At 37.8% G+C, this 19,473-nt stretch overlaps 3 protein-coding genes across 15 annotated transcripts in view; 1 reads left to right on the top strand and 2 right to left on the bottom strand.

Annotated features, from left to right (window-relative positions):
* The window catches only part of rftn1b (raftlin, lipid raft linker 1b), a 400,288-nt gene that overhangs the window by 354,065 nt on the left and 26,750 nt on the right, over positions 1-19,473 (top strand). For 3 of the 13 annotated variants that reach the window (XR_015512126.2, XR_015512123.2, XR_015512124.2), the window contains exons 8-9: positions 187-2,168; positions 15,599-15,674. The exons of 8 other annotated variants lie outside the window; for them this stretch is intronic. The gene's annotated coding sequence lies outside the window, so the exon portion shown is untranslated. Of the gene's footprint in view, positions 1-186; positions 2,169-15,598; positions 15,675-19,473 lie in introns of those variants that run through there. 2 more of the 13 variants (XR_015512125.1, XR_015512122.1) reach the window with 1 other exon arrangement.
* LOC148679587 (uncharacterized) lies at positions 464-5,902 on the bottom strand. The gene is made up of 2 exons (XM_088651251.1): positions 3,852-5,902; positions 464-3,603 (listed from the first exon to the last, which is right to left on the bottom strand). Exon 1 carries the CDS (start codon positions 5,470-5,472, stop codon positions 4,510-4,512), a length of 963 nt encoding a protein of 320 aa, XP_088507377.1. The 5' UTR covers positions 5,473-5,902; the 3' UTR covers positions 464-3,603; positions 3,852-4,509.
* LOC147840439 (uncharacterized) lies at positions 13,199-16,690 on the bottom strand. The gene is made up of 3 exons (XM_087286362.1): positions 16,659-16,690; positions 13,932-16,334; positions 13,199-13,606 (listed from the first exon to the last, which is right to left on the bottom strand). Exons 1-2 carry the CDS (start codon positions 16,688-16,690, stop codon positions 15,401-15,403), a joined length of 966 nt encoding a protein of 321 aa, XP_087142488.1. The 3' UTR covers positions 13,199-13,606; positions 13,932-15,400.

The following is a 19,473-nucleotide window of genomic DNA, read 5'->3' as shown; positions in this document are numbered from 1 at the left end:
GTAACTTCAGAATATTTGTCGAGATTTGAACTCAAGCCATTTGCAGCTGTTACTCTGTGCACATGCACAGTCAACTAGGCTACAAGAGATAGAGGTTATTTTCTAAACTGTCAGTCAAATGCAGATTCACCAGGTCTCGAAACGCTTTTGTCCGATGCTTTGAATCACTGTAGTCACGTGACCTAGTGTTTCAAAACACTTTAGTCATGTGACCTGGGCAACTTCTTTTTTGGCTATCGGCGAAAGGGGTCACACTTTTTCCTCTCCCTCCCATATCTCTCCTGGCTGGCTCCTCTTGTCTCGTTTTATTCTATATCTGAGGCTCTCCTTGCCCTGCTCTCCAAAAAAAAAAGGAATTATGGATTTGATCAACTGGTCTCTGAACGCAATTGACACCATTTTCTCGATGAGAAGTCTGGGTTTGGAGGAACCCACCTGTCCTGCAAGAGCGTTTGGAACTGGATACATGATGGACGGGTTGAAGAAGTGGCGCGTCGTGTGCCTGGCCGCTTTGTCCTTGGAGGATATTGAAGATATCTACTTATTCGGAACTTTGATAACAAGGTTTCTGTTGATGGGCTTAGGTGGGCCCTGGGGTATCGACGATTGATAAAAGAGGTCAGTGCAGCTCAAAACCCTACCAAGCTGGCCGGCTGGATTGAAACGATGGTGAGCAAGTTTGTTGGTGCTGAGACTGTGGCATCAGACCACAAATCGGAAAACATCGGGTAGAAACTATCAGCGTTGCAACGTGATTTGAACTAGTGACGGACATCAGATATCTACGAAATTAGCAAATATTGACCCAAATTGAAACCTTTTCTTCTCTTCCGGCTTCCTTGTGACTCTCCTGCTATACAACCTCAACCTCTGCTAGGCAATTCCTGTTCCGTTTTAAGGACACCTGTGAGACTGTACAGGCTTATACACACCGATACAGAGCTACGGATAGACAATCACTGCCTAACCCCCACATCCCATGCCTTTGTGTGCTTTTACCCACTGGTGTTGGTAGGCAGGTCTGTGACCAGCTCCCCCTGGTGGCAGGACCAGATGGTTACCGCCTTTATCAGACTATATCCACATCCCCTGTTCCCATCCCCAGTTGCGATGTTATGTCTGTGTGTTTATGTGCTTGTCTTAGGGCTTTTTTCCCCCCTGATTTCATACTGCTCTACTTCGGCAGTCTGAGAGGGGCTTTTTTTCGCCTTCCTCTGCCCTAATGTATCTTATTTCCTCTTTCTAAAAGCTACCTCTCATCTGAACCCGTCTTCCCAAAAAATGTGTGATGTTTGTGTATGGTCGAGGGGTCCAATTTCACTACATGTAAAAGTGTATGTGACAAATAAAGGCTTTTCATCATCATTATCATCATGGGTGTTTCGAATCACCAAAGTCATGTGACCTGGGTGATTCGGAACATGTTTGGTGCAGTGTTTCGAAACACTTGCGCTTCGGGATCTCGACACTGTGTCAAAACGTCAGTCTATCACTAGTGAAAACTAGCATTTTTCGCTAGAATCTGACATCCTGCAATTTACCTATGAGTGTTCAAGCTTAAATGTATTGTTGTGTACTGCCCCTATACAAAAACAAACTATAAAACAACATATCAAGAGTTTAATCTGACAAGACTTTCAATAGCAGATTTGTTAGGGTTGTTTTGGCCATCCTTTAATGAATCAACCCTTATTTGGAAAGGGGGCGGGAAGCAGCAGCTCATTTGCATTTACAAAGACAGTAAAAAGTCTGTGAACATTAGTAAAAAGGGCATTTAAAGCTAGGCTAAAAATTATCCCCAACGTGCATTTCAGCATAAAATACACCATAGAAGTCTGAGATTATTAGATCTTGTAAAAAGCGCACAGTAAAAACCACTTTAACATTTAACACTCCTCAATTATTTGCATAGACTACTGAAAAGGCAATTAGGCAAAACAAAAAAAGAAAGAGAGTGCAGGGTGAATATTAAAATATATAGAACAGAAAACCCCAGTCCATGTTTAACTCATGTTTCAGTAATATTTTTTTTTACTGAAAATCTCAGGAAGGCTTAACTGTGCTTGTTGAAATCACATATTGTGCCAGTTCACCACTGATTCTTCACAAGCTGGTCTCGCTTTGGCTTATTTTGAGCTAGAAGTGTGTTTAAGAATGAGAGAGAGAGAGTCGACCAGTTTTGTGCTATCAGCGTAATCAAGTTTTGAGCTTTATTTTATAATCCTACAGCTCTCAATTTCCTGTGTCTTTGCATTTAGAAAACAGTATATCAGGAGTTTTTAACTGACAAGACTATCAATGTTAAGCTGCTTTGAGACGATCTACATTGTAAAAAGTGCTATAAAAATAAAGATGAGTTGAATTGAATGCTATCAGCATAATCAAGTTTTGAGCTTTATTTAATAAAAAAACTCCCAGTCGAAAGTGTCTTTGCTTTTAGAAAACTGTAAATCAGGAGTTTAAACTCACAAGGGGCTCTATTTTAATCAAGCGCACAGTCTAAAGCACAATGTGCAAAAGCATTAAGGGCTTGTCCGAATCCACTTTTGCTATTTTAAGGATGGAAAATAGAATTTGCGCCGCAGTGCATGGTCTAACAGGGTTGTGATTACTCTCTTAATGAGTTATGGGTGTGTTTTGATCATAATGTGCATAAAACCAATCAGAGTCTCATCTCACATTCCCTTTAAGAGTCAGTTGTTTCACGCCATGGTGCATTTGCTATATACATGGCGGACTTTGTAAGTGGAAAAAATTGAACGCTTCACTAGCGAGAAAACAACAGACCATCTGCAGCACAAGGATAAAGAACGAGCCTTCTCCATTTGACCTCTTTACTTTCTCTTTACTTTAATTTTACTCTTTACTTTACTCCTTTACTTTCGTGGAGTAAGGAAATAGTGGAAACTTACTCCACCTGAAGACATCCATTAGCCAACATATTTAATGTTGTTTGTTAAGCGTTAAGATTTGTTTTAAAATTCAGTTTTAATTTCCAGCAAAGGAATAAATGAACAATAATAATGAAGTGTGGTCAAAAACTGAGAACTGACAACACACAACCTGTTCTTATGACCTATATAGTGATGCTCCAAAACCTGACAGGTGGACAAATCTAAGCTTGTTTTTATTGAAGCAAATATAAATATGAGTATAATAAATAATACTGATAACAATAATAACATGATACAAATGCAAATAGACGTAAATGAACTGAAAAAGCCCTCCGAGATGAAGAAGGCATGGAGACAGGGGTTTTTATATCCATGTAGTTTACATGTTTTTCATCTGTAAAAATATTTGTGTATTGTTGTACATCCTGTGTGTATTAAGTAATGTGTAAGCATTTAGACCTACATAAAAATAACGTTCTCTGCGCTGGACTTTAGACCAGCTTTTAGCTGATCAATAGCAGAGTCTATTTTAGTTCTTCAAAATAGCAATGCGCCAACAATCCGCCTTAACACACCTCCTTTATAGACTGGCACACCCATGAGTCCGCAAAGTGGCACAAAAGGATTTGCTATTTAAACAACGTGTCGCAAAACATAAAGATTACTGTTGCGCTGGTCTGAAAATATCAACAAATCATGGCATACCAGCCTGATCTCACGAGAAAACGTAAGTATTTTACGTTTTGCCAGTTTAGTGGCTAATTCGTACGAGTTCAGTCGTACGAAATGGTACGATTTTAAAAAGGAGGCGTGGCACCTGACCCCACCCCTAACCCCAACCGTCATTGGGGGATAAGCAAATCGTACTAAATTGTATGAATTAGATCGTACGAATTCATACGAATTAGCCACTAAATGAAAAAGTTACGAATTGCCGTGAGATTGTGTTGTGCATACGCGTCTTGCACCAGGTGTATGATAGGGTCCAAGACTTCAAATGTAAGCAGATGTTTGTATTGCAGAGTAACTGAGGCACATGCTTTAAAGGCTCCTCCCACTTTTAGAAAGAGGGGCGGGGAGAAGCAGCTCATTTGCAATTTATAAAACACAAAAACAGTGTCGAAGAGTATGGAAGTTTTTTCCTAACAAAATGAAAATTCTAATGCCTAAAAGATCAAATGATAAATCAAATGCTCAAACTATAAATCAAATGCTCAAACCGACACTGCAAATGATGAATCAAATCCTCAAACAACTCCGCAAATGGTGAATCAAATCTTTAAACGACTCCACAAATGATAAATCTAATCCTCAAAATGACATCGCAAATGATAAATCAAAAGCAAATGAGGTGTCCAAGTCGTATCCGTATATTTTTATCATCTTCTTGCCGTATGCTTTTTCGTGGCCTCCTATGAGAGATGTAGCCATCTGATGAACACTTCAGAATGTGGACAGAAGCAGTAGGAGATTTCTCGCTTTCTCTTCTACGAGTAAAAACTTATTTCCTATACGGATACAACTTGGAATACTGCACGCAAATCTGAGCGCCTTGAAAAAGTCAGCGCTACTGGTAGTTGTCAACAAACTCTTCCGCCTTAAAGCCCCGCCTAGGCTAGTTGATTGACATCTCATTTGCATTTGATTTATCATTTTGCGATGTCATTTTGAGGATTTGATTCACCATTTGCAATGCCATTTTGAGGATTTGATTCACCATTTGCAGAGTCGGTTTGAGGGTTTGATTCACCGTTTGCAGAGTCGGTTTGAGGATTTGATTCACCATTTGCAGAGTCGGTTTGAGGATTTGATTCATCATTTGCAATGTCAGTTTGAGGATTTGATTCATCATTTGCAATGTCATTTTGAGGATTTGATTCACCATTTGCAATGTCATTTTGAGGATTTGATTCACCGTTTGCAGAGTCAGTTTGAGGGTTTGATTCACCGTTTGCAGAGTCGGTTTGAGGATTTGATTCACCGTTTGCAGAGTCGGTTTGAGGGTTTGATTCACCATTTGCAGAGTCAGTTTGAGGATTTGATTCACCGTTTGCAGAGTCGGTTTGAGGGTTTGATTCACCGTTTGCAGAGTCGGTTTGAGGATTTGATTCACCGTTTGCAGAGTCAGTTTGAGGATTTGATTCATCATTTGCGATGTCAGTTTGAGGATTTGATTCACCATTTGCAGAGTCAGTTTGAGGGTTTGATTCACCGTTTGCAGAGTTGGTTTGAGGATTTGATTCACCGTTTGCAGAGTCGGTTTGAGGATTTTATTCGTCATTTGCGATGTCAGTTTGAGGATTTGATTCATCATTTGCGATGTCAGTTTGAGGACTTTATTCACCATTTGCAGAGTCGGTTTGAGGGTTTGATTCACCGTTTGCAGAGTCGGTTTGAGGATTTGATTCACCGTTTGCAGAGTCGGTTTGAGGATTTGATTCATAATTTGCGATGTCAGTTTGAGGATTTGATTCATCATTTGTGATGTCAGTTTGAGGATTTGATTCACCATTTGCAAAGTCGGTTTGAGGATTTGATTCATCATTTGTGATGTCAGTTTGAGGATTTGATTCACCATTTGCAGAGTCGGTTTGAGGATTTGATTCACCGTTTTGCAGTTTCGGTTTGAGGATTTGATTCACTGTTTGCAGAGTCGGTTTGAGGATTTGATTCATCATTTGCAGAGTCGGTTTGAGGATTTGATTTATAGTTTGAGCATTTGATTTATCATTTGATCTTTTAAGCATTAGAATTTTCATTTGAATTTTGTTAGGAAAAAACTTCCATAGAAGAGGGCATTTACAGCTAGTAATAATCAATGATTTATAATGTAATTTATGCTTAAATACAATTTTTGGGATGTCTGAGATTATTAGATTATGAGATCTTGTAAAAAAAAAAGCATAATTGGGCCACTTTAACATTTACCACTGCTCAGTCATTTGCAGAGACTCCTAAAAAGGCAAATAGGCAAACCAACAACAACAAAAGAAAGAAAGCACAGTGTGAATATTAAAATATATAACAAAAAAACATATCCCAGTCTTTTAGAGCTCAGCATCTCAGGAAATCTTAAAAATGTGTTTGCAGAAATTAAATTTTGTGCCAGATCGCCATTGATTCTTCTCAAGTTGGCCTTGCTTTGGCTTATTTTGAGCTAGATGTTTGTGTGTGTGTGTGTTTGCCTTGAGTGTTCACCAAGCTCTTTTGTGTTAGTTAGCTCTGTGTACTGATGCTATCGGCGTAATCGAGTTTTGAGCTTTATTTCATAATCCTGCAGTTCTCAATCGCTCTCTGCCCTCGTCTCTCTTTAACTCAGCCATGACGGTGTTTCTGTGGAAGGACACACTGTTTCTGGCCTAACATTATTCAGTGCCGCTCTGTCAGCGGCCTGCATTCAAATCCAAAATCTGCTTGACATCTCCCAGCATTCAACACGACTGGTCATTTAAGCAGCTCACAAAATGGTCTTCAGCAGTAAGATCGCACAAAGCCATGTTGATGCATATTCCAGACATCAGATTCATACTGATATCTATGGATTTGTGGGACAGAAGGGTATTTTCACTAATGCGTTCGGACAGTTGGAATTGATATGTTCAGCTGTGTCTTGACTCGCCGTCTGCCGTCGCTCCATCAATCACCGTCTCGTTTTCTGTCACTGATATTTCTGACTTCAGTGAGCCCCGTGTGTTTGTTTCAGGCGGATGGGGAATTGTGCTTCCCTAATAGCATCAGACAATCACCGCACATTAGTCATCATTCATGCTACTCGGAGAAATGACTTTTTTTTGATGTAGCGATGCAAAAAATTATTGATGATGAGGCTATTTTGTATTCTTATACCATAACATATACCATATATTGCAGTGTCTTTTTCAAAAATATGTTATATATATATATATATATATATATATATATATATATATATATATATATATATATATATATATATATATATATATGTATGTGCTGTGTGGGATATTTTCTTGGCACACTTTGGGCCCATTAGTACCAACTGAGCATCATGCCACAGCTTACTTGTGTATTGTTGACCATGTCCGTGCTTTTTTGGCTACAGTGTACCCATCTTCTGGTGGCTGCTTCCAGCCAATCATATGGCAGCAACTCAATGCATTTAGGCATGTAGACATGGCCAAGACGATCTGCTGCAGTTCAAACTGAGCATCAGAATAGGGTAGAAAGGGCATTTAAGATGGGCTGGTCTGAGTATTTCAGAAACTGCTGATCTACTGGGATTTTCATGCACAACCATCTCTAGGGTTTACAGAGAATGGTCAGAAAAGAGAAAATATCCAGTGAGCGGCAGTTCTGTGGGCGCAAATGCCTTGTTGATGCCAGAGGTCAGAGGAGAATGGCCAGACTGGCTCAATATGCTAAAAAGGCAACAGTAACTCAATTTCAAATAACCACTTGTTACAACCGAGGTCTGCAGAAGAGCCTCTCTGAACACACAACACCTCCAACCTTGAGACGGATGGGCTACAGCAGCAGAAGATCACACCGGGTGCCACTCCTGTCAGCTAAGAACAGGAAACTGAGGCTACAATTTAAACAGGCTCACCAAAACTGGACAATAGAGGATTGGAAAAACGTTGCCTGCTCTGATGAGTCTCCATTTCTGCTGCAACATTCAGATGGTCGGGTCAGAATTTGGCATCAACAACATGAAAACATGGATCCGTCCTGCCTTGTATCAACAGTTCAGGCTGCTGGTGGTGGTGTAATGGTGTGGGGGATATTTTCTTGACACACTTTGGACGCATTAGTACCAATTAAGCATCGTTTCAACACCACAGCCTACCTGAGTATTGTTGATCATGCGACAGTGTATCTATCTTCTGATGGCTACTTCCAGGAGGATAATTGTCATAAAGTGTGAATCATCTCAGACTGGTTTCTTGAACATGACAATGAGTTCACTGTAATTAAATGGCCTCCACAGTCACCAGAGCTCAATACAATAGCGCGCCTTTGGGATGTGATGGAACAAGAGATTGCCAACAACCATCTCACGTTCAAAGTCACTTAAATCTTTCTTCCCCATTCTGATGCTCGGTTTGAACTGCAGCAGATCGTCTTGACTGTGATTGACATGTGATTGGTTGATTTGAAATTTGTGTTGAAGAGCAGTTGGATATCTTTCATCTTTATTTCTATAGCACTTTCACAATGTAGATTGTGACAAAGCAGCTTAACATAGATGTTCTAGTAAATTGTAACTGTCAGTCCAGTTTTTAGAGTTTAAGTTCACTTTAGTTCAGTTCAGTTCAGTACAGGACAAGTGTACCTAATATGTGTGTGTGTGTGTGTGTGTGTGTGTGTGTGTGTGTGTGTGTGTGTGTGTGTGTGTGTGTGTGTGTGTGTGTGTATGTATGTATGTATATATTTCTTTTTTAAATATTTTCCAAATGATGTTTAACAAAGCATAGAAAAATTTCACAGTATTTCTGATAATATTTTTTCTTCTGGAGAAAGTCTCATTTGTTTTATTTTGGCTTGAATAAAAGCAGTTTTGAATGTTTTAAAAGCCATTTTAAGGTAAAAATTATTAGCCCCTTTAAGCAATATTTTTAGTGTACAGAACAAACCATTGTTATACAATAACCTGCCTAATGACCCTAACCTGCCTAGTTAACCTAATTAACCTAGTTAACCCTTTAAATGTCACTTTAAGCTGTATAGAAGTGGCTTAAAAAATATCTAGTAAAATATAATTTACTGTCATCATGACAAAGATAAAATAAATCAGTTATTAGAGATGAATTAATAAAACTAATATGTTTAGAAATGTGTTGAACAAATATTCTCTGCGATAAACAGAAATTGGGGAAAAGTAAACAGGGGGGCTAATAATTCTTCAACTTCAACTGTGTGTGTGTGTGTGTGTGTGTCTGTGTCTGTGTCTGTGTCTGTGTGTGTGTGTGTGTGTGTGTGTGTGTGTGTGTGTGTGTGTGTGTGTGTGTGTGTGTGTGTGTGTGTGTGTGTGTGTGTGTGTGTGTGTATATTAAGTTTCTGAAAGCATCAAGTGTTAGAATATTGTTGTACAAACATTAATATAAACTTGTTCTCAACACTTATTTAACACAAGCTGAATAAACACAAATCTTGAGGTTTTTGGGACAAATTAATTTTTTATCTTCAATCCACCCACATTTGTAAAAAAAAAAAAAATTAACTTAATCATTAACTTAATCAATTTGTGGCAACATGAAGGTATTGCGTTCAACCCAGCAATTTTTCTTTACAAAGAATTCAAGGTCTGGAAATGTGCATTTTTGCTAATAAATATTCTAATTAATAATAAATATTCTTAAAATTTTAAAGAAATGTTGCCTTTCATTCATTAATAGAAATTAATATTTTAATTAATAAATCCAAAGAAACTGATAATTACAAACTGGTCTGAACTTTTCCAAAGCTACATACAGCTCTACACAATAAATGCGTTTACTTCACTAATGAATTGCAAAAATATTGCATTTATTTACTAACTGTAGTTTTTTATTAAAGTAAAATCATTATGCCACATAATACAATGTGACCATTAAAAACTAAATGAAGTATATATAACTAAGAAATATGTAACTAATTAATTTGATTTCAAAACAATTTATATTTAATGGTATAATCAATCAATATGGTACCCAATAATAATAACAACAAGGAGATGTTTAATTATATTAACAAATCTCTAAAGCACTTGTATGGAGTAACTGAGCCGTGTTTGTTCAATACGAGTCAAATTGAGCGAGGACTCTATTCTTGTCGTAAAGGAAAATCAATATGTAGTGTAACCTTGGACGTGTAATGCAATGAAGCCGCTCTGTCACTAGAGCTCAGGCCCTGAAACACAACCACACACACCAAAAAAAAAAAAAAAAAACAGTTTTCCATTTTAGATTTCCTTGAGGAATAATCCGCGAAAGTTTACTCACAGCAACACTTATTAGTTTTGATCCAGTGAGAAGGAAATTGCCTTAACAGCCTTTTATCAGCCTCGCAGTGAGTCTCTCTGCACTGTATATAAGGTTGTGTTATTAAGAGGAGAGAGCGCTGTTTCAGAAAGCTGGAAAGTGCAGACTCCTGCTTGTGCCTGTAAGTGAAAATGATGAGCTGAAGTTTAAAATGAGAAACACAGCCAGGGTTATGACACATAAAGTCATAATTGAGTGATATAAGGTGTAAATGACTAGAGATATGTCACGTTTTTATATTGCAATGTGCTTGTTTTATACAAATATATTAAAAAATACTTTCAAATAAAAACAGACTTGCATTTTCCTTTTTACCTTACAAAACAAATAACTGTGAGGTATGACGTTTGTTTAATATATATATATATATATATATATATATATATATATATATATATATATATATATATATATATATATACACACAGTTGAAGTCAGAATTATTCGCCCCTTATTATTATTCATTTTTTATATTTCCCAAATTATGTTGAACAGAGCAAGTATATTTTCACATTATTTCCTGTAATATTTTTTCTTCTGGAGAAAGTCTTGTTTGTTTTATTTCGGCTAGAATAAAAGAATTTTTTAAATTTTTTAAAGCCATTTTAAGAACATTATTATTAGCTCCTTTAAGCTATATTTTTTTGAATAGTCTACAAAACAATCCATCAATTTACAATAACTTACCTAATTACCCTAACCTGCCTGGTTAACCTAATTAACCTAGTTAAGCCTTTAAATGTCACTTTAAGCTGTATAGAAGTTTCTTGAAAACTTAAAGTTTTCAAAGACAAAGATAAAATAAATCAGTTATTAGAGATGAGTTATTAAAACTATTATGCTAAGAAATGTGTTTTAAAAATCTTCTCTCCGTTAAACAGAAATTGGGGGAAAATAAACAGGGGGGCTAATAATTTTAACTTTAAGTGTATATGACATAATAACAGCAAAAATAACAACTCCAAATATATATTAAAGTATAAAAGAGTTAAGTACATTACTAACAAAAACAAAGTGTAAATATTTAGAGGCTTAACTAGGTTATTTGGTTAAATAGGCAAACTATTGTATAACGATGGTTTGTTCTGTAGACCATGGGTCACCAATCCTGGTCCTGGAGGGCCGTTGTCCCTGCAGGGTTTAGCTCCAACCTTACCTCAATACACCTGCCTGGATGTTTCAAGTATACCAAGTAAGACCTTGATTAGCTTGTTCAGGTGTGTTTAATTAGGATTGGAGCTAAAATCTGTAGGACACCGGCTCTCCAGGAACAAGTTTGGTGACCACTGCTGTAGACTATCCAAAAATATCTATAGCTTAAAGGGGCTAATAATTTTGACCTTAAAATGGTTTATACTTTACTTTACTTGTTGCTTTAAAAAGGAATATTATTAAGTAACTACTAGTGTTACTTGTAATGCGTTACCCCCGACACTGTGTATATCCTGTATGTATGTATGTATATATATATATATATATATATCAAACAATTATAAAAATGTACTGAATATAAGTTTTAAAATGATAGTATTTGATATTTTTTTTATTTACTGTTAATAAGCAACAAATTAAATCATTCATTTATTTATTATTTCATTCATTTTCTTGTCGGCTTATGGGGTCGCAACAGTGAAATGAACCGCCAACTAATCCAGCTTATGTTTTACGCAGGGGGTGCCCTTCCAGCTGCAACCCATCACTAGGAAACACACTCACTCACACACTCATTCACACTCATACACTACGGACAATTTAGCCTACCCAATTCACCTAAAGCGCATGTCTTTGGACTTGCAGAGGAAACCCACACGAACACGGGGAGAACATGCAAACTCCACACAGTAACGCCAACTGACCCAGCCAAGGCTCGAACATTTAATACATTTTTAATTAAAATTAAATTAGGAAAACACATTTTTTATATCTACAATTCATTTTATTTTGGTATAAATTATATGATAATTAAAATATGATAAATATTATATTAATTGTAATATATTAGAATTGATTTTTCTTCACATGAGTTTTAAATTATTACTTAATGAAATGTCACTTGATGTGTTCCAGAAGTGTTTGTGGTAAAAATGCAGTTAAAGTCTATTTATTTATTTATTTAGAATCAGTTATTTCAAGCTGACACTATAATGTCCTACTAGGACCTCCGCCATGGGTGGTGAATGGTGATAATCATCACACTGTGAAATAAAAACACTGCTTTACTCATATAAAGACTCCTACATTGTCCAGTCACTGAGAAACAGGATAATTGAACTGATTAGCTTGAACAGAAATAGACAGTATCCACAATATGAGTAAACACACACACACAGATCAAAGCCCGAGGACATCTGGAACAAGTCCACTTACTGCTAAAAACAACCTCCACCTTCTGGCATCTGAGGACACGGTGTGAAATTCAGTCCGATCTTATTATGGTTTCCCCATCAGGCTCCCAGGATTTCTTACCATACCAAATTATTCCTTTATATCTAATGCTTGCGTAACTCTGACGTCTCAACTCTAATCATGTTTACTGCGATCTGTTTTCTTGAAAGCATCCTTTTGCTGGATTTATCCAACTTTTAAGGAAGCATCAACATATTTTTTTCTCACTGGACAGTGTTGTGAGAGATTTAACGCAGTTGACAAAGTTAACAAATTAACGGCAGCAATGCACAGCTGACTGTTTGAAGCACAGTTATCATTAGCGAAAACCCAGTTAGAGCTCAAATGAGATTATCATAATATGCTCGCATAAGGATGCTAATAACAAATAGCATGTTTGAAAGAAAAACACGACGCGGTGCTTGGGAAAAACACTCAGTAGAGAGTTCACAAACAAACATTTACATCCAAACTAGGGAATTTAAAATGAGTTTCCATCAAATGTGCTCTAGAGAACAAAATCATAACTTCCTGAAGAACTGACACAAATTAGCAGAAGTAATAAAAAGCTGTATAAGGCATATACTATATGACATGTATCATTAGCCACTTTATTAGGTACACCTTGTTAGTACCGTGTTGGACCCTCTTTTTGCCTTCAGAACTGCCTTAGGCCCAATCCCGATTCTACCCCTTAGCCCTTACCCCTACCCCTCGTTTTATGCGTTCCCATGCAGGGGTAGGGGATGTCCCAATTCTCTCTAGCTTAATGGCGTAGGGATAAGGGCAAGGGGTAGATACCCCTTCGAACGAAGATTTTTCAGGACCACACTCGAAACCAAGGGGTAAGAAATTTCCCTGAATACACTAGGCACAGCTGCACCCAGGCAGTAAGGAGATCCACAAATTAGTTTTTTGTCTACTAAGGTAGTGCCCATGCTACTGTAATCATTGGGTTTAGGGTAGGGGAAGGTGTAGACGATCGTCAACTACTGCCCACTAAAGTAATGCCCATTCTACTGTGATGGTTGGGTTTAGAGTAGGTGGAGGTGTAGGCAATCATCAACTACCGCCTACTAAGGTACCGCCCATGTTACTGTGATGGTTGGGTTTAGGGTAGAGGGAGGTGTAGGTGATCGTCAACAACCGCCCACTAAGGTAACGCCCATGCTACTGTGATGGTTGGGTTTAGGGTAGGGGTAGAGGGATGTATAGGCGATCGTCAACTACTGCCCACTAAAGTAACGCCCATTCTACTGTGATGGTTGGGTTTAGAGTAGGTGGAGGTGTAGGCGATCGTCAACTATGTAGCTGACCTTGTACTGCCAACTAATGTAGTGCCCATGCTACTGTGATGGTTGGGTTTAGAGTAGATGGAGCTGTAGGCGATCGTCAACTACCACCCACTAAGGTAATGCCCATGCTACTGTGATGGTTGGGTTTAGAGTAGGTGGAGGTGTAGGCAATCATCAACTACCGCCCACCAAAGTAACGCCCATGCTACTGTGATGGTTGTGTTTAGAGTAGGTGGAGGTGTAAGCGATCGTCAACTATGTAGCTGACCTTGTACTGCCAACTAATGTAGTGCCCATGCTACTGTGGTGGTTGGGTTTAGAGTAGAGGGAGCTGTAGGCGATTGTCAACTACCACCCACTAAGGTAATGCCCATGTTACTGTGATGGTTGGGTTTAGGGTAGAGGGAGGTGTAGGCGATCGTCAACAACCGCCCACTAAGGTAACACCCATGCTACTTTGATGGTTGGGTTTAGGGTAGGGGTAGAGGGAGGTGTAGGCGATCGTCAACTACTGCCCACTAAAGTAACGCCCATGCTATTGTGACAGTTGGGTTTAGAGTAGGTGAAGGTGTAGGCGATCGTCAACTATGTAGCTGACCTTGTACCGCCCACTAAGGTAATGGCCATGCTACTGTAATTGTTGGGTTTATGGTAGGAAAGGATATAGGCAATCGTCAACTTCCGCCAAGTAAGGTAACGGCCATGCTACTGTGATAGTTGGGTTTAGGGTAGAGGGAGGTGTAGGCGATTGTCTACTACCGCCCACGAAGGTAACGCCCATGCTACTGCGATGGTTGGCTTTTAAAGTAGGGGGAGTTGTAGCCGATCATCAACTATGTAGCGGACCTGTACCGCCAACTAATGTAGTACCCATACTACTGTAATCGTTGGGTTTAGGGTAGGGGGAGGTGTAGACGATCATCAACTACCGCCCACTAAGTTAATGCCAATGCTACTGTGATGGTTGCGTTTAGGGTAGGGGGAGGTGTAGGCGATTGTCAACTATGTAGCAAATCTGATCGACTACGTCATCAAGCAGTGGGCTGTCTCGATAATTCTGTGTGACTGCCACAAGAGACGTGTTTCAACAGTCGTGTCCGAATGTCATGTGCTGTGAAAAGACAGCTTAATTAATGAACAGAATCAGAACTTACAATGATTCTAAACTGAAGTTGTTCATTAATAATTCTACTGTATTATAGATGTCATCTAAAAATGCTGAAATAGGGTTTTAATGCACAGTTCAAGATTGTACAACTCTATCAATTTCATTCAATATCCCAAAATGCACATAAAGTCAAAGGAAACATAGGTAGTGTCTCAAACTGTGCGGTTCCAGTAGCTGTAAGAGAAACATCAAAGCAGAAACTTCAATGAAGCTCCATTAATTTGCCTGAGTAACTCTGAGCAATATAATTTTCCTCGGGCATTATATATTTAGTATGTAGTTGCAGCAGAAGGTAAAGTTTGAAGGTCAGTGCAGTCATTGGAGCGGTGTGATATCTAGACAGTAGCTACGCCATTAAAACACGTCCTTTGGCAATGTAACCTTTATGGCTTCTGCGGAGGTGAGAAAAACATGCGACCTGCCGTTTCAAAGAACACTTTTCTTTGTCTGTGTGTGAATGTGGCTGATCTACTCGATTCACTTGCCATCTTTCATTAGCAGAGGGGACGAGGCTATTTCCGGCAAGCCGAGTCTTTAGTAACTTTATTAACAGCGAGTGATTTTAATGCTACAGGCAGGCATTTTTGTTGTCAGACGAGGAGAATATATATATATCTAGCACAGACAGCTGAAAACCTGTGACAGTTCTCTAGACCCCGGCTAGAAGAGTGTGATATAGGTGTAAAATAAGTCTGGGCTATTTTTAGTTGTTGAGAATGGAAAACGGTGAGCTGAAATCTGTTCCTTTGACTCAATAGAATAGAAAAAGAAAGAAAGAAAAAAAGAAGGCAAGAAAGAAAGAAAGAAAAAAGAAAGAGAGAGAGAAAGAAAGAAAGAAAGAGAGAGAGAGAAAGAAAGAAAGAAAGAAAGAAAGAAAGAAAGAAAGAAAGAAAGAAAGAAAGAAAGAAAGAAAGAAAGAAAGAAAGAATGGAAAGATGGAAAGGACAAAGGAAAAAAGAAAAGAAGAAAGGAACAAAATGAGAATGAAGGAGGGGAGTAAGGATGTAAAGTAAAAGAAAGAAAGAAAGAAAGAAAGAAAGAAAGATAAAGGAAAAGAGAAACGAATGAAAGAAGGAAGGAAGGAAGCAAGGAAGGAAAGAAGACAGAAAGATGGAATGAATGAATGAAATAATGAACGAACGAACGAATGAATAAATGAAGGCAAGGAAGGAAATATGATGAATGAAGAAAGAAAGAAAGAAAGAAAGAAAGAAAGATGGCAACAAAACAAAAAAAGAAGGAAGGAATGAACAAAAAAAGGAAGACAAAAACAAAGAGGTGAAGAAAGGAAAGGAGGAAAGAATAAAGAAATGGAAAAGGAAGGATGGAAAGAAAGAAGGAAGAAAGAAAGAAGGAATGGATGGTAAAAAGGGATGAAAGAATTAAGGAAAGAGAAAGAAAGAAAGAAAGAAAGAAAGAAAGAAAGAAAGAAAGAAAGAAAGAAAGAAAGAAAAAAAGAAAGAAAGAAAGAAAGAAAGAAAGAAAGAAAGAAAGAAAGAAAGAAAGAAAGAAAGAAAGAAAGAAAGAAAGAAAGAGAGAAAATAATGAATGAGGGATAGGAAAGAAGAGAAGACTGACTGAATGAACAAATGAACTAATGAATGAATGAACTAATTAATGAATGAATGAATGAATGAATGAATGAATGAATGAATGAATGAATGAATGAATGAATGAATGAATGAATGAATGAATGAATGAATGAATAAATAAAAGGAAGGAAGGAAAGAAGGATGAATGAATAAATGAAGGATGGAAAGGAAAGAAGACGAATGGAAAAGGATAAAGAAAGAAGGAAATAAAGAAGAATAGAGGGGGAAGGAAGGAGGGAAGGAAGCAAAGAAGGAAGGAAGGACCCTGTGGATAAGACCAAGTTTCAGGCCACATGTTTTTTAAATGTTCTGATCATGTCACTTACTCTGAATTGTACAGTTTCTTCTTCGACCACATTACAAAAATGGACTTTTATATTGATTTTAGGACTCTTTTGTTCTTGGTTCTGCTCTATTTCTCTAACCCGTATGATGAAGGATTGTAACACCTCACCAACATACTTGTTCACACAATGGAAAGCCATTAAACAGAGCATATTTTCTCAATTCTCCAGCACTTTTAAGTCAGCGGTGCCGTTTACAGGGTCCTCTACTGGGACGCCATCCAACAAAAACCTCTTCTCACATATCTGGATTCCCCAAGGGCTCTTGCTGTGGTTTTGGGCCAATTCAAATACCCAAAAACCATTTCGACAGCCTTTGAGTTCTCAACGCATGACCCACAACAGTGTCATCCAATCTGGGCAAAAGGGCTCCATAACTAGGAAGAGTGTTGAAACACAACCTACACAAAAAGACTAAACTAAGACTTTGGCTTCGTCCCAAAACCTATGTGGGAAGCCTTTGTGAAGACTCTTCCAAAAGGTAGGCAGAGTTTTAGGCAACATCAAGTGCGTTCTGCACACTGAAGGCAATCCCACAATGCATTATGGAAAAAAAGGGAATACAAGAGTGTTGCAAATACTCGAAATATAAAAACAAGAGTGTAGATTTTACTCAAATAGATACAAATAGCAAATATGCATTCATTCATTCATTTTCTTTTCGGCTTAGTCCCTTTATTAATCAGGGGAGGCCACAGTGGAATGAACCACCAACCTATTCAGCATATGTTTTGAACAACCATCACTGGGAAACATCCATACACTCTCATTCACACTCATACACTACGGACAATTTAGCCTATCCAATTCACCTATACCGCATGCCTTTAGACTTGTGGGGGAAACCGAAGCACCCGGAGGAAACCCACGCCAACACGGAGAGAACATGCAAACTCCACACAGAAACGCCAACTGACCCAGCCGAGGCTCGAACAGCGATCTTTTTGCTGTGAGGTGATCATGCTACCCATTGCACCACTGTGACCCCCCAGCAAATATGCAAATTAGCTAAATTATCGTTAACAATGTAAAGAAAAAAAGATTTAAAATGTTTTTAATGCAAATGCGATATAATGACTTAATGAAAATCTTACATTTATTATTTAGTATTGTAACTTTCATAATGCATGTTTAAAGGTTAAATGTTTTGTTAATATTTTATATCAAATACAAAAAAACTAATAATATTTAATAAAAAAGTTCTACTATCTGAACATTGTAATGTAAAATATATAAATGACAAAAATATTTAAACATACACAACTTACACAAAGAAAATGTAGTTTTATAAGTGAAACCACCCCCCTCCCCCTGTGCACGGCCCTGGTCTGTGTGTCTGTGTGTGCGCGCGCGCGCGTGCGTTTCTGAGCAACAAACCTGCCTAAACGTCATTGTCCGTAGCCACTAAATCAAAGAGTTACGAATTGCTGTGAGATTGCGTTGCACTCTCAGCTCACGTCATTCAAAAGTAAAGGTCCACATTGTCCCCCGATAATGTCAACAGACTGGACTGTCTTAAAAAACTGGCTAAATGTAAAGGAGGACTAAGCAAAATTGTTTCTACTTTATAATTAATGTTCTCAACTTACAATCCAACTTGGAAATCAATTTTTTCTTTATTGGCATTGGTTGTTTTAAAATTTAAATGGCATTAACATGCCTGTGTTCAATTTCTGTTGTCAAGCGGGATCTTGATGGTTTATTGTGGGTATGTCGTTTACATGAAGAAATCGGTTACAAGTTAAACAAAAATTCTAATAAACAATTATTTATTGAATTTAAATAGTTTTTGTCTTGCATTTACATTAATTTTATATTTTAATAGGCAAAATTACAAGTTTCAGAAAAGTTTCAAAAAAAAGTGTTATTAATTAGTTAAATTTTTTAAATCGATTGACAGCACTATATATATATATATATATATATATATATATATATATATATATATATATATATATATATATATATATATATATATATATGAGCAATATCACATGAGCAGTGAGATATGGCTGTATATCAGCACTGGTGTGAGGTGTGCCTTGGCTCGAGGTTGCAGGTCGAGTGCTTTAGAATCCCAGCAGTTCTGATATACAGGCATATTGCACTGCTACGAGTGTAATTTTGCGTTTATACAACAGTTCGATGGCACAATCGTGTATATAAAAAACGAAATTAAACACAAAGAGTCTAAAACCCATTTGTTTCAGGAACTACTTTCTTCCGCCATTCATTCACATCTGCAGCTGACGTCAAAACAGCAGAAACCATTGCTAAATCACCAACGTCACTTTAGAGCTAGCGTTTGAATGACTCGATAGCGTAATGTCTAAATGCATGAAAAAGCAGCTGATTATGCACACTGTAAGATTATAAGGCTGAATGTGACATGAAATGCCATCAGTCTACAGAGATTTCTTCTCACAAGGTTACCGTCTACAATATTTCTCTGTTGCAATTGGGATATCACAATACTTAACCCTGAAAAAAGCAGCGCAATCACTACCAGACTGCTGTTGTGTTTGCGACAAGGAAAAACGCTGAACAAGTGCTTCTTTCTTTCTGCAAACACAACACACATTCCTGATATGCGAACAAATCGGTATAAATATAGTACTACAACATACATAACAGAGAGATCGACTTAGAATATCACTTACCAGCATACCTGCCAACATGTCTCTGAAAATCCGGGGGGAGGGGGTGTTCGGGGGTGACGTCTCTGAATAACACTGTTGAGAACCAGGATAGGATGGAGTGGGTTTTGGGACAACTGCTGCAATCAGGTACTGTACCT

The sequence above is a fragment of the Danio rerio genome, chromosome 16 (genome assembly GCF_052040795.2).
Source record: "Danio rerio strain M-AB ecotype USA chromosome 16, GRCz13ab, whole genome shotgun sequence".
Classification (NCBI taxonomy): Eukaryota; Metazoa; Chordata; class Actinopteri; order Cypriniformes; family Danionidae; genus Danio; species Danio rerio.
The sequence above is the reverse complement of the archived record's forward strand: the minus strand, read 5'-3'. Positions and strand labels throughout refer to the sequence as shown.

Bases quoted from the DNA above. Each gene is read 5' to 3' on its own strand.
- LOC148679587 (XM_088651251.1), bottom strand. From the start codon at position 5,472: ATGGTGAATCAAATCCTCAAACTGACATCACAAATGATGAATCAAATC.
- LOC147840439 (XM_087286362.1), bottom strand. From the start codon at position 16,690: ATGTGGTCGAAGAAGAAACTGTACAATTCAGA. The intron at 16,335-16,658 runs GTAAGTGACATG...TTCATTCATTAG, and splicing joins AAGAAACTGTACAATTCAGA to TTCATTTGTTCATTCAGTCA.